General features: G+C 45.1%; 6 protein-coding genes and 1 pseudogene across 6 annotated transcripts, besides 28 other annotated features; 6 read left to right on the top strand and 1 right to left on the bottom strand.

Annotated features, from left to right (window-relative positions):
- On the top strand, nt 1–3,256 carry Tc00.1047053511559.70 (annotated as a pseudogene; the record flags this gene model as incomplete).
- Nucleotides 1–13,207: a sequence feature (heterozygous, Esmeraldo-like haplotype).
- Nucleotides 3,528–3,568: a microsatellite.
- Nucleotides 3,596–3,621: a microsatellite.
- Nucleotides 3,657–3,679: a microsatellite.
- Nucleotides 3,698–3,722: a microsatellite.
- Nucleotides 3,820–3,870: a sequence feature (AT_rich).
- Nucleotides 3,922–3,951: a microsatellite.
- Nucleotides 3,979–4,027: a sequence feature (CT-rich).
- Nucleotides 4,044–4,092: a microsatellite.
- Nucleotides 4,111–4,133: a sequence feature (AT_rich).
- Nucleotides 4,144–4,182: a microsatellite.
- Nucleotides 4,508–4,533: a microsatellite.
- Nucleotides 4,602–4,641: a microsatellite.
- Nucleotides 4,704–4,734: a microsatellite.
- Tc00.1047053511559.50 (hypothetical protein, conserved) lies at nt 4,823–6,244 on the top strand (the record flags this gene model as incomplete). The annotated part of the gene is made up of 1 exon (XM_802377.1): nt 4,823–6,244. The coding sequence occupies one exon, from the start codon at nt 4,823–4,825 to the stop codon at nt 6,242–6,244; it is 1,422 nt and encodes a 473-aa protein (XP_807470.1).
- Nucleotides 5,884–5,940: a microsatellite.
- Nucleotides 6,242–6,269: a sequence feature (AT_rich).
- Nucleotides 6,330–6,352: a microsatellite.
- Nucleotides 6,510–6,563: a sequence feature (CT-rich).
- Nucleotides 6,614–6,674: a microsatellite.
- Nucleotides 6,927–6,950: a microsatellite.
- Nucleotides 6,964–7,102: a sequence feature (A-rich).
- Nucleotides 7,221–7,255: a microsatellite.
- Nucleotides 7,297–7,353: a microsatellite.
- Nucleotides 7,595–8,914, top strand: Tc00.1047053511559.40 (hypothetical protein, conserved; the record flags this gene model as incomplete). Its single annotated transcript, XM_802376.1, has 1 exon — nt 7,595–8,914. One exon carries the CDS (start codon nt 7,595–7,597, stop codon nt 8,912–8,914), a length of 1,320 nt encoding a protein of 439 aa, XP_807469.1.
- Nucleotides 9,397–9,681, top strand: Tc00.1047053511559.34 (hypothetical protein, conserved; the record flags this gene model as incomplete). Its single annotated transcript, XM_802378.1, has 1 exon — nt 9,397–9,681. The coding sequence occupies one exon, from the start codon at nt 9,397–9,399 to the stop codon at nt 9,679–9,681; it is 285 nt and encodes a 94-aa protein (XP_807471.1).
- On the top strand, nt 10,077–10,736 carry Tc00.1047053511559.30 (ras-related GTP-binding protein, putative; the record flags this gene model as incomplete). The annotated part of the gene is made up of 1 exon (XM_802375.1): nt 10,077–10,736. The coding sequence occupies one exon, from the start codon at nt 10,077–10,079 to the stop codon at nt 10,734–10,736; it is 660 nt and encodes a 219-aa protein (XP_807468.1).
- Nucleotides 10,789–10,813: a microsatellite.
- Nucleotides 10,885–10,934: a microsatellite.
- Nucleotides 11,098–11,131: a microsatellite.
- Nucleotides 11,191–11,217: a sequence feature (AT_rich).
- Tc00.1047053511559.20 (hypothetical protein, conserved) lies at nt 11,247–12,431 on the top strand (the record flags this gene model as incomplete). The annotated part of the gene is made up of 1 exon (XM_802374.1): nt 11,247–12,431. One exon carries the CDS (start codon nt 11,247–11,249, stop codon nt 12,429–12,431), a length of 1,185 nt encoding a protein of 394 aa, XP_807467.1.
- Nucleotides 12,718–12,752: a sequence feature (AT_rich).
- Nucleotides 12,723–13,207, bottom strand: Tc00.1047053511559.10 (hypothetical protein, conserved; the record flags this gene model as incomplete). The annotated part of the gene is made up of 1 exon (XM_802373.1): nt 12,723–13,207. A coding segment is annotated over one exon (485 nt), but the record flags the coding sequence as incomplete, so codon positions are not given.

Here is a 13,207-nt window from a genome sequence, read left to right as displayed (position 1 = left end):
ATACTCACTGCGGTGATATACACCGGGAAGAAATACCAAGATGCTGCTAAATCAACGGCCCAAATCAATGAAATTTTCTGTGGTTGCACGGCGTATCAACATTTTGAATTGTTTCCTCTTACTTGTGCATCAATCTTTTTTGTTTTTTCTCTGCGGACTCGCGGTCAGATGGCGGAATGAACGTTTGGAGGCACCAGAAGGCACACGTAGTGGGTACTCGACGTGGTATATTCAATGGAATCTTTCACGCTATACCGCAAAAGAACTTTTTGGATGGCGATATCTTACCAACTTTGTTCTTCTCTCATACCTTATTCCACTCTCTTTGTATGTCACAATGGAGTTTAACAAAGCCATTCAAATGGTCCTTATTTCCCGTGATAGGCGAATGGCAAATTTTGATGAATTTATTGGCGAATTACGCTATACACGTCCTAAAACATCGGAGCTAAACTGTCAATTGGCTCATGTGCGGTATATATTTACAGATAAAACTGGGACATTGACAGAAAACATTATGACATATGTGGGTGGTTGTACAGCGACGAAGACTCACAATGAACAAGAGAGACCTGGTGGTCTTGGTGAAGAATTTATACAACTTATACAGAATTTCCCAAATAAATCTGGAACCAAATCTGTTATTCAAGGCAATTGCTTTTTTCGTGGTCGTCGTCGAAAATTTGATTTTGATGAATCTATGATGGAATCTGAACCACTTTTTCAGTACCTACGAGCATTGGCTTTATGTCATTCTGTCGTTTGTTTTGATCGTTCATCTGTGGATCAGGCGGCGATAATTTCTTCCTTGAGTTGTACCCATGTATCTTATGGGCATGACGCGGAAAATGCTCATTTTCGAATGCCAACTGGTGAACAGCAAGAACTTCAAGCTTTGGATCCAGCTATACCGGGTGCTTTCAATTCATCTGGGGCCCAGGCAAATGGGTTTCACACCAGCACAGCAAGTGGTGTTGGTAAGTTTCTTCAAGGTCATAATGGAAGTTCAAGTTGGTATGTAACACGTTACAATGATATGCAGACGGATCAACGATCCGCAACTATGCCAAGGATTGTAAATGAATTAAAAGACGAGTCAAAAATATACGAAGCACAGTCATTGGATGAGATTGCATTGGTGACAGCTTCTCGTGACAACCTTTTTGCATTGCAAAGACGGAGTGCGACACATATGTTTATTAAGGTTGTAAATAAGATTATGTGCTATGAGATTATCGCTGAATTGGAGTTTACACCACAGCGGAAATTAATGAGTATTTTATTATGCCGGTGCCCCACACACGATGATGAGGCTTTTGAGCAACCAGAAACAACAATTAGTTATCATCGATTAAATACCGCAACAGCATTCATCCCAGTCCCACGTGAATTAGAATGCGTGGAAGATGGAATTGTTGACATTATTCCACTTTCAGAAGACCCCTCGACTACGAGGAAAAGAGAGGAAAGGGCTATTGACAATGTGGATATGGATGTGAGTGCCACACATGGTAATAGGGAGCGCTCGCTTGACAATGATGAAGAACGCCCGTACCTATTACTTGTAAAGGGAGCAGACAGTAGTATGATGACAATTTTGAATAAAAATAATCCAAGAAATGCGGAATTGTGGCCTATTTTTCAACGGGAACTTGAAGCGATGGCACAACAGGGACTTCGGACGCTTGTCATGGGACAACGATATCTTTCAGAACGCGAGGTACGAGAGTGGTTACCATCCTTTCATGAAGCTCAATGTAGTATGCATAACCGAATGGAGAGGCTCCATCGCGTCTATGCGATGTTAGAAAAGGATGTAGATCTTGTGGGTACTACAGCCGTAGAGGATCGACTTCAAGATGGAGTTCCAGAGACGATAAAATTTTTTATAGAGGCGGAAATTGTTGTATGGATGCTTACAGGTGATAAACGTGAGACGGCGGTAACGATTGCAGGCACAAGTGGTTTAATCGACCCTCAGTTTAAAGATTGTGTGTTTCATTTAGATGTTGCAGAAGCCTCGTTACAGTTTACTAGTGTTACTGAAGCTGCGGCTGATGCCACCTTGTGGGAATTACTACAGGAACAGATAAGGGAAGCCGTACGAAAATGTAATACTTCTGACGAGATATATGGAAGTACTCGAACGGTGGTGTTAGTTGTAGATGGACGGACGCTAGATATCATTTTTACCGATGTCACTTGTACTCGTAAATTCTTTGAAATTGGTATTCGATGTCGTAGTGCCGTGTGTTGTCGCATGACGCCGTTACAAAAAGCAAAAGTTGTACGTATGTTTCAAAAGAATACAAGCTCTGTTGCGTTGGCGGTTGGTGATGGTGCCAATGATGTTTCTATGATTCAGGAGAGCCACATTGGCGTTGGTATTATGGGACTTGAAGGTTCCCAAGCGGAATTGGCAAGCGATTATGCAATTCCCAAGTTTCGTTTCTTAAAACGATTGCTGGTGGTGCATGGTCGCTTTGCTTTGTACCGTGACGCTCACTGTATTACATTTAGTCTTTACAAAAATGTTGTGTTATGTACCGGTCTTGCAACATACACGTTTTTCTGTGGTTTTTCTGGTATGATTTTAGTGGAATCTTGGTTACTCGCCATGTTTAATTTGTTTTTTTGCTCCTTGCAACCTCTGGCTCTTGGTATCTTTGATAAGGACGTGGATGACGAGCTAGCCGAGTCTACCCCGTCTCTTTACCCGGCATTGGCACGTGAACATATGTTTTTTAGTTGGAGTTACATCCTTAAATGGCTTTGTGATGGTGTATTGGATGGACTTGCGCTATTTTTTGTTATTTTCTACACTGTGGCAAAATGGGACGAGTTATATCCGTACCGTTCTGCTTCTCTAGAAGATTATGGAACGTTATTTTTCATGATGGTGTTGCTTCTATTAAACCTCCGTATTGCTGCAGTCATGACGTGTTATACCGCCATTTCATTTGCCGTCATTGCATTTGGGTTTATCGCGATTCCGACGTTGACGATGGTGTATTCCGCGTTTCCTCATATCCTTGGATCCAATTGGGGCGTAAACATTGCCATGGAACTAATGGGAACAAACAAGTTTTGGATGCTAATGTTTTTCTCCGTTGGTGTCTTTGTTGTGTACGGGATGGCGGTAAATACGTACATTGCCCTCTTCTGGCCGTGGGCAAACGGTGGGGCTGCCATGCGAGCAGCGTGGCGCTCACCGTACCGGCTGGAGTACAAGCAGCGCATGAAACAACGTGGCTGAGGGGGAAAAGGACAAAAGGGAGGAGAGGGATGAGTGGGAGGTGCCTGCCATCACCGGTCGTGGTGGTTTTGTGGCGGTGAGTGAAGTACGCACATAAAACCCCACCCACCCACCCAGCAGCGAAGGGAGTAAATATGGAAGAAAAGGATGCCGTCACAATTGTTTTTGTGGCGTACACGGGGGGGAGTGTTGCTTGTAGGGGAGAAAAAAGGGGATGAAAGAAGGAAAAGAGAGAGAGAGAGAGACAGATGGAATTGGATTCCGGGCATGAACACACACAAACACACAAGCAGACACACACACTTATATACATGTATGTGTGCGTCCATCGGCATGCTGTTTTTTTTTTTTTTTTTTTTTTTTTTCTCCCCCTCTCACGCATTGGCGTTTTTATGGTGAAGAGGGAGGGAGGGAGGGAGGGAGTGAATGAGTGGAGAACGACTTTTCTTTTCTTTTCTTTTCTTTTTGTGTCCGTGTCTGTGTGTATGCATACTGGATCCATACGCCATGCATACATAACATGTACGGGCACATCTGTACAATGTATTTATTTTTCAGTGGTGAATTTATAGAAATTAAACAAAACAAATAATAATAATTAAAATAATAATAATCGACATGCATAACGAGAAGTTTTGGTGAATCCAATGCAACCATGCCCCCCAAAAGAAAGAAAGAAAGAAAGAAAGAAAGAAGAAGAAGCATCAAATTAATAATCACACGAAAAGGAGGAGGGAGAGGAGGAGTAGGAATAGGAAGGAGAAGAAGAAGTAAATACATAAGCCTGTATATATATATATATATATATTTATTTATTTATTTATTTATATATACATGTGCTTGGCATGTTTTTCTATAAAATTATTATATTATTATACATTTACCAGATATATTTATATATATTTATATATATTTATATATTTATAAGTGTGTATGGGTGGGGATGGGTGTGTTCCTGCGTAGGATTTATACATGTGTTCCTTTTTTTTTTTTTCTTTTTTTGTTTGTTTATGTATGGCTGTATGTATGCATGCATGTACGTCATATGAAGAATATTGCTAATAATACGACTACTACTACGACTACTGTTTCTGATATCTGTGACTTCTCTCTCCCTCTCCCTCCCTCTCTATTTTGTAAGTGCGTGTACACACACATATATTTATATATGCGTATATATGCATGGATGTATTTCCTTCTCCTTTTTTTTTTTTTGCTTTTTGAATTTCTACACAATTAGAGTGAGTGAAGAAACAAACAAGCAACCAAACAAACAACAAGACAGAAAAAAAGGTGTTTACCAGCCCTTGGTGTCTCTCACAATTCAGGAGTTTTTGAACTGTAGTTTTTATTTTATTTTTTTTTTTTATTTTTTTCTTTTCTTTAGAGGTCTCGGCGTCTGTTTTGCTCTCATTAGCGGCGGAGTGCCATCACCGTAGAACAAACATTTTATTTATTTTTTTATTTTTATTTTTATTGTGGTGCTGAATTGAGGCGACGCAGAGGGAGAGGGTGTATTTGACTTTTGTGCGTCTGATTCGTGTGGATTTCTTAAAGAACACAACGATGCTCACTGCATTTATTCGACAGACGGCGACGCTTCGCGCTGCTTACTTGCCCCTTGCGGCAGCCTACACATCGTCATCATCATCGCCATCCACATCGAACCCGTCGGCCGTGGTAGCCACTACAGGCAACGCGACTCCCATAACGGCAACGGGAATGACGAATGCAACGGAACGTGTAAGGAGCCTTCCTGGTGCCGTTGTGGGTGGCGGTGTTGGTGCTGGTAACGACACAATGCCACTAGTGGGCGATCCGCGTGTGAGCATTTGGCGGGATGAGGAGGCCTTGTTGCGAGCGTCGTTGGGGCGGCTGGAGGCAGAGCGGGAATTGGCGCGGATGCGTCGACGTTGCGAAGACGAATTGCATTCCTTGCGGGAAGGGCTAAAAGTGCGGGAAGGACAAGTAGCACGAATTGTGCGTCGCGTCATCACGCGTACTCCCGCAAAAAGTCGACGTGGACGTCATGCACATGTCGTGGCTAATAACATCAACAGTACGCATGACACTGCCATCTCGTGTGTGGAATCGGGAGGCGAAGAAGTTGTGGCTGCCACGGATGAGTGTGAAGGGCATGGGGCGACCGTGATGACGCAAGATGAGGCACATACGGAGGAAATCTGCAGACCGGCGCATCCGGGCAGAGCGAACAAGAAGGAAAAGGCCCATCGCATCACTCTTGGAAATGCGGGAGCATTGGAGGTGGAGGAATTAGACGGGAAGGGCCGCGTGAAGGATGGCAACAATGAGGTCGAGGGGGCAAATGACGCCGAGCGGTCAGAAGGGTCAAACTCATTTTCCGGTGATGACGCAGCGGATAATGCGGACGGAGACGGAACCGGAACGACAGTACCATCCGGGATGGAGCTGAAAATGTCGTTGACAGGAACACGACGCGGTGGTCTTGCGGGGGGGACGGTGCATGTCGGCAGCAACGCCACTGTAACGAGTACCGCGGGGGGAAAGCGTCAGGCCGCCACCGCCAGCACCAACGGGGAGCTCACGAAGGACGCAGTGGGACGGCGTGGAAGGCGGCGGGCAGGAACGACGAAGAAAGGCACTGGCAGCAACAACAACAAAAACAACAGCAGCAGCAGCAGCAGCACCAAGAACAAGAACAAGAAGAGGGAGACGGGACGAAGCCCGGCGAAAAATAAAAAAGCGGTTGTGAAGACTTTGACAAAGCAGCGCATCAACTCAAAGGGGCGTACCGTTTCTCACAATGCGCCTTCCAGCAAGAAGAAGGTGCAGCCTAAGCCGAGAGTGAAGACTGGCCATCCCACACCGAAAAGGAAGACTTCATCTTCAATGAGAAAGCAGCCGAAGAAGCAGGATCATAAAAATAATAAAAGCAAACAAAGCAGCCTCAACAAAAAGGGTAATGGTCACACAAAGAAGACAACCAAAACAAGGCAGAGAAAGTAAAAATATTAATAGTAATAATAATAAACGAGCGAACAAGAGTATTTTATTTGTTGCGTGGCACTGTTAGAGCTATTTATAATTGAGTTATATATATATATATATATACATGTGAAGCAGTTGGTAACGTGTGTTCTTGTTTGTGTGTGTGTGTGCGTGCAAGTACGTCGGGTTAACTGCTACAGTCTTGTGTATTTGTGTAGATATTTACAAATTGTATCATTTACTTTATGTATGTTGAGTGGATTAGACTAGATGGACTCAAGGGGAAAAAGAGAGAAAGAGAGAGAGGGAGAGAAAGAAAGAAAGAAAGAAAGGGAGAACGCACAAAAAGGGGGGAAAGAGGGGATGGATTAAGGAGCCTTACTTGATTTTATTTATTTATTATTTTTTTTTTTTTTTTTCGTGTGTATGTATGTATGTATTTATCTGTAGAATTGCGTGGTTATTGTTAGAAGGGTGTATTGATGGAAAGCAACTTTTATTTATGTACTTCATCTTGCACTTTGCAATGCTTTCTGTTTATGGCAATATATACATTTATATATACGGTTACATGCATACGGCGTTTATTCCTTGTAATTATTCGACGGGGGGTAACTGTAAATTATCAAAAAAAAAAAAAAAAAAGGCAGGATTTGCATCATACACGTTTGGCTCCATCTCTCTCCATCTACATTTCTCCATATATATATATATATATATATATGTGTGTGTGCATGGTTTTGTTTTTTTATTTTGTTTTGTTTTGTGTGTGTGTGTTTTTTCTCTCTTTTCTTCCATGCGTTTTCTGTTCTTTTTTCTCTCCTTTTATAATTATTTTTTGTTTTTTTTGTTTTTTGTGTGTTTTTGTTTTGTTTTATGTATGACTGTAACTATCTGTATGTTTCATTATCATTATTTATTTATTTAATGTGCTTGACACCTCCTCACATGTTCTCTATTAAGTGCATGTGCGTTTGTGTGCGCGTGTCGGCTCTTTTTTTTCTTTTTTTTTCTTTTTTTTTTTTTTTTATATCTCTCTTGGGAATGTTGTAATTGAGTTTCTTTCATTCTATATATATATATATATATCTACATGCACAAATATATATATATATATATGTATATATCCCTCTTTTTTGTAAGTTTCTATTTTATGTTTTGATTATTTTGATCTTATTTTATTTAATTGTGTAAGATTTTTAGAAGAATTCTGGTGCTTGCAACCCGATAGAGAGAAGGAGGGAAAGCGGGAGGTAGCGTGTGTGTGTGTGTGTGGAACACAGGCGGTGTAATATTCCAGGCGCCAGGCATATCGAATACATCGTTGTATTGATATTCGTCATATATACTTATATATACTTATATACAATGACGGGAGGCGAGAGGAATCCTTCGCCGCGTATCCGTGTGCACAATGCTGAGTTGTACACAGATGTCATGAATGCCTCAGACTGGAGCCGCATGATTGAGCGGGAACAGCAGCGAGAACGAATTGCGGCCCGTCGTCAACACGAGGCAGAGGAGTGGCAGCTGCAGGAGCAGATGAAGTTGGAAGAGGTTCGGTTGCAGGCAGCACGAGACACGGAGGCGGCGAAGGCACGTCAAGAGCGGCGAGCCAGAGAAGACACGAAGGAGCAGGAACTGGCGGATTTTATGCGCCGCTTTATTGCATTTGTAGAGGAACACGAGGACTTCAACGCACGCTGTGCATGCCAGGCGCGCCGTGAAGAGAGGCACTTGCGGCGTGTGGTGGAGAAGCTCCATCGTGCCTGGAAGGAGGATGTGTTTCTGCCTGTGCAGGCGTTTATTGACGCCCAGCTGCAGGATGTAGAGGGGGAGCAGCACCGGACGTTACTACGACACAACATGTTGACCGCATTTCTTAAAGAGTGTAATCGCACCGATCGTTTCGGCGGCCGCCACGCCGTTTACCGTGACATTATTGACGAGGTGCGGTACGACCCCCTGGGGCAGCTGCAGACCTGCACCATTCGTTACCCTGCACCCCCTCGGCGCGAGGCGGCTGTGGATGCGCAGCGGCGTGCGGCGGAGGAGGTTCAGCGGAAGTACGCTCAGCTGGCGATTGACTATCACGGACTGGAGCGGGAGTCCACAACAGGCGTGCTGACGGATCCACCCTTGAATGACACTTCACAGATCCCAGCGACGAATCTGCCCATAACGGGAGTTGTTTCCACAGGAAACGAATTTCACGTTGCGTCACCGACGTGGTCGAGTGACCCAAGGGAGGTGGCGACAACTGCAGCAGGCATAGAGAGCAACGCGACGTTGTCCACGACGGGATGGACGGCAAAACATTGTACCAGCACAGCGGGACGGACGGCAAGACGGACGGTGCTTCCCCCGTTGCAGCATCCACCGCCCCCACAAGATTTTCGTCACCTCAGCTACGGTATTAATTTAAATGCTGTCGATTCACTTGCAAAATGGACGAAGGAACGACGTATGCCGAGGCCACGTGAGGCCGATCTCCCCGTTACTATGTGGGGCCGATTCCCTGAAACGATACACGGCTGGATGGCAACCGCCGACGGTGACGTCAAGCCGAGTAGCAAGCGCCGGGTTGACACCGCACGGAAGGCGCAACATTCGGATGTCATGTTTGATCACTACAACTTTCCACGGGGGTTAGAGGGCCCAATGCACACGGGCAAACGTGTTTTGTGAAGTCTCCCTCTTTTTCCCCCCCCTTCCCTTTTCTCCCTCTCTTTTTTTTTTTTTTTTTACTTTGCATGTGCCCTGTGCTGTGTTTTGTTTCAGTGTATTTGACCCGTACGCTTTTTTCCCTTTCTTTTACCATTCATTCGGCGGAGCACGCGCAGAAAAGAAAAACAAATACATAAAACATGTACAGAAATCCATTGCTATACAAATATATATATATATATGGCAGTGAACGGATAATTCTGCTAAATGAGTTGCTCCTGTGTGTTGTGTGTGGATGTCTGTCTTTTTTGTTGTTGTTTTTGCCACCGACACATCCTGCCAGGCGATGTGTTGGAAATAACACTCCAATGCATGCGTTGAGATGAGTTGTTTTTTTTTTTTTTGCTGGGTTTTTTGTTGTTAATTGAAGGCGTGCGGTACGGGTGAAGGGAGAAAAAGAAGGAAAAAGAAAAGAAAAGGGCATCATCAACAAGTAGAACGACATGAATTCTTATGCGCGTTTCTTCTGTGGAGACCAATCGGGACTGTCGTGGATTGGATGGAATCGTCTCCGCGATAAGCAGTTGTTTTTCGGTAGCCTCTTTGCCGCCACCTCCATTTACGCTGCGGTGCACTATTCGGAAGAAAAGGAACGTCGGCGGCGGCACGTGTCCATTGAGAATGACATTGAGCGTGAGCGGTGGCGGGCGAAGGAATTAGGTCTTGAAGAGCCTCGTGATGACGGCTTTGCGGACGCATACATGAAAAAGTTGCGTAGCAAGCAATGACGCCTAATGACATCCTCTGATGTGGATTGTGTGTGTGTGAGAGAGACCGGGGGTGAGGGATACAATGCAATGCCTGCACCCGAACCTGAGGCTTTTGGTAGGCTTCAGAAAGTTCATGGAATGCTGAAAGAAAAATTGGGAAAGAGGCCGCGGAAATGGAGATGGGCGTTGAGCAGTGTGTCTGTCTGCATGTGTTACGGGTGGTTGCTTGGGTGTGTAAGGGTCGGGTAAGTAAGATGGACACATTTGGTTTTTTTTTTTTTTCTTTTTACTGCCGCTGCTACTGCCGTCGTTGCCATCTGTGTGTCCCTCACTTTTAAGGTAGGCTGAGCAGGGACGGAGAGGTGGCCACACGTGTACCATCACACACACACACACACGCCCAAGTAGAAAAGATGAGTGCGAAGACCAATCGTTCTTTTTCCACCTCTTCCTCCAGTCTTATAAACGGCACAGAGCCGCGCATTAAAATCATCTCCATTGGTTCCTCCGGTGTCGGGAAGAGTTGTGTTATCAAGCGATACTGTGAGGGGCGCTTTGTGTCAAAGTACATTCCCACCATTGGCATAGACTACGGTGTGAAGCGAGTGAGTTTACGTGCGCCGGCACATATGTCGCCTGCGCCGCCCAATTTTTTTGTTCGGGTGAATTTCTGGGACATGGCTGGCCGTGACGAGTTTCTTGAGATCCGAAACGAGTTTTATTACGCTGCGGAAGGTGTTTTGCTTTTTTACGACGTCACCGATGCCTCAAGTTTTGCCACTTTGGACGAGTGGTTAAAGGAGATGCAAACATACGTGAATGCGCCTCGAAACACTGGCGGGGAGACGCTGGGCGTGAATCCTGTGAAGAAACCAGCGATTGTTGTGGTGTGTGCCAACAAAGTGGACAATGAGGTTGATGGCGGTAAGAAGCGCGTTGTTAGCGAAGCGGATGGGCGGCGTTGGGCGGAAGCGCACGGATACAAGTACTTCGAGACGAGTGCGTGCACCGGCCTGCACGTCACGGAGATGCTTGAGACGCTTTTTAACGATGTGGTGGCAGCATTCATGTAACTCTATTGAAAATGAAAATGAATAAAAGACCATCACATACATACATACATGCAGAGAGAGAGAGAGAGAGGGAGAGATGCGCCGAGCATTGTGGACGGGTGGAGATTTTTTGAGATTCCACCTGTTCCTACGTGTGTGGAGGAGAGTCATACACATGCATATACATATATATAAATATATATATATTTATTTATTTATGAGAGAGAAGGCAGCAAAAAAAGGAAGAGAGATGGCTGTAAAATTATCTTCTTGTCCGCTCTTTGCAATTTTTGTTGTTGTTGTTTTTTGTATTATCCTTCTCCAATGAAAATGTAATGTATTACTGTGTGTTTGTGTGTGTGTACGGGGTGTGGTGGAATAATTCTTTTTTTTTTTTTTTTTTTACTTTTACTTTTACCCCCTCGTACCACCTATCCTTGAATACATTAAATAGTTACGTAGCACACGCAGCAACAATATATATTTATATATAATTTAAATACCGGCTTTTGCATTTACACACAGGGAAATATGCCTCGACGGTTTGTTGCCGAGTATGTGACGAAACATCTCTGTGGTGTCCGGGTGTTGGAATCATTTGCGGAAACCAGCACCGCTACGGGTGTCATTGGGACGCATAACGGCTCCTTTCACTGTGATGAAGCCATGGCATGTGGATTGCTGCGCTGCAGTCAAAATTTTGGTCAATCGAATATTCTTCGCTCACGTGACCCGAATGCGTTGGAGCGGTGCAATATTGTTGTGGATGTTGGCAGCGTCTATGATGAGGCGACACTGCGGTTTGATCACCATCAGCCGTCTTTTCATGACACCATGAAAACGCCAAAGGCGGCCTATCAAACCCGGTTGTCCTCTGCAGGCCTTGTTTACAAGCACTTTGGCCGTGAGATTATCCAGGGTTATGTGGAATCTGCATTGGCATCCCCGTATCGCGTAAAACTGCTGGACGCCACGAAATGGGGAACAGATAAGAAGAAACTATCGGAGCAGGAACTGGATATTTTGTTTGATATTGTTTACAAGAATTTTGTGGAACACATTGATGGCATCGACAACGGCGTTAATGCCTACGGACCTGCAGAGACGGAAGGCGAGGAGGGCGCCGTCCCGGTCTCATCGTCTTCACCATCATGTGTGAAGAAGTACAATGTTTCTACGACGCTTTCAGCTCGCATAGGAAATCTTATGCCATGGTGGAATGAAGAAGGGAACGGTAAAGTGGAAAACGAAAATGCCGCCTTTCTGCAGGCAATGGAGTTGGCAACATCTGAATTTTTTGACTCCGTTCATTATCATGTCTTCGCGTGGATGCCAGCGCGTGGGATTGTCCGGGCGGCATTTCTTGAAGCAATGAATGTGCATCCTAGTGGCCGCATTGTCGTCTTCAAGGATTGCTTCTGCCCATGGAAGGAACACTTGCTGGAGTTGGAGGAGGAACATGGCAAAGTGGGCCACGTCCTGTATGTACTCTTTGCGGACAAGAAGGGCTGGCGCGTGCAGGCGGTGCCCAAGGAGGCATCAGGATTTGAGAACCGCAAGTCGTTACCATGGCGAGGTTTACGAGATGAGGAATTGAGTCAAGCAAGTGGCATTGAAGGCGGCATATTTGTGCATGTCTCTGGATTTATTGGTGGAAACAAAACGTACGAGGGCGCATTGCAGATGGCAGTGAAGGCGTTGACAGTCGTAAATTGAAACCCATCCACGTTTACAGGAATGAATCATCTCTGCCCGCAGGACGCATGATGAGCCACAGACGTATATATATATATGTATAGTCTTTTTTGTTCCTGTTTTCTTTTTTAAAGGGTTTTTTTTTTTTTTTTCTAAAATGCGAAAAAGGAAGAAAACAAGAAAAGAAAACCAAACAAATAAAATTAGCAACGCAGGTGTTGGGGTAAATGATACAATGGGGTTAAATCTTAATGAGACGAGCCACCGTTGGATGATGAGGAAGAAGAGTAAAAGAAACAGGAAAATGAAAAATTAATACTTATATACATATTTATATTTATAGGGGTGGAGAAGTGTTGTGTTGCCGCAGCGAAGGAGAGATGCCGTTTTTTGGGGGGTCTTTTGTTGTTGTTGTATGTTTCTTCTTTTTTTTTTTTTGGGGGGGGGGGGGGGGGGGATCTCACTGGTGCGGCTCTCCAGCGCAGACTTTTCTCTGCTGTGCTCCTCCAGCCTGTCCTTCAGCGCGGCCAGGGCATCATCACGCTCCTGTAGCTGGCGCCTGAGTGTAACGACGGCGTCAACACTCTCACTGGTGCGGCTCTCCAGCGCGGATTTTTCTCTGCTGTACTCCTCCAGCCTGTCATTCAGCGCAGCCAGGGCATCATCACGCTCCTGTGGCTGGCGCTCCATGGCAGCCAAGGCGTCAACACTCTCACTGGTGCGGCTCTCCAGCGCAGATTTTTCTCTGCTGTGCTCCTCCAGCCTGTCATTCAGCGCAGCCAGGGCATCATCACGCT

This window comes from Trypanosoma cruzi, genomic scaffold (assembly GCF_000209065.1).
Source record: "Trypanosoma cruzi strain CL Brener 1047053517137 genomic scaffold, whole genome shotgun sequence".
NCBI classification, from domain to species: Eukaryota; Euglenozoa; class Kinetoplastea; order Trypanosomatida; family Trypanosomatidae; genus Trypanosoma; species Trypanosoma cruzi.
Note: the sequence above shows the minus strand (reverse complement) of the source record. Positions and strands in the feature narration are given on the sequence as shown.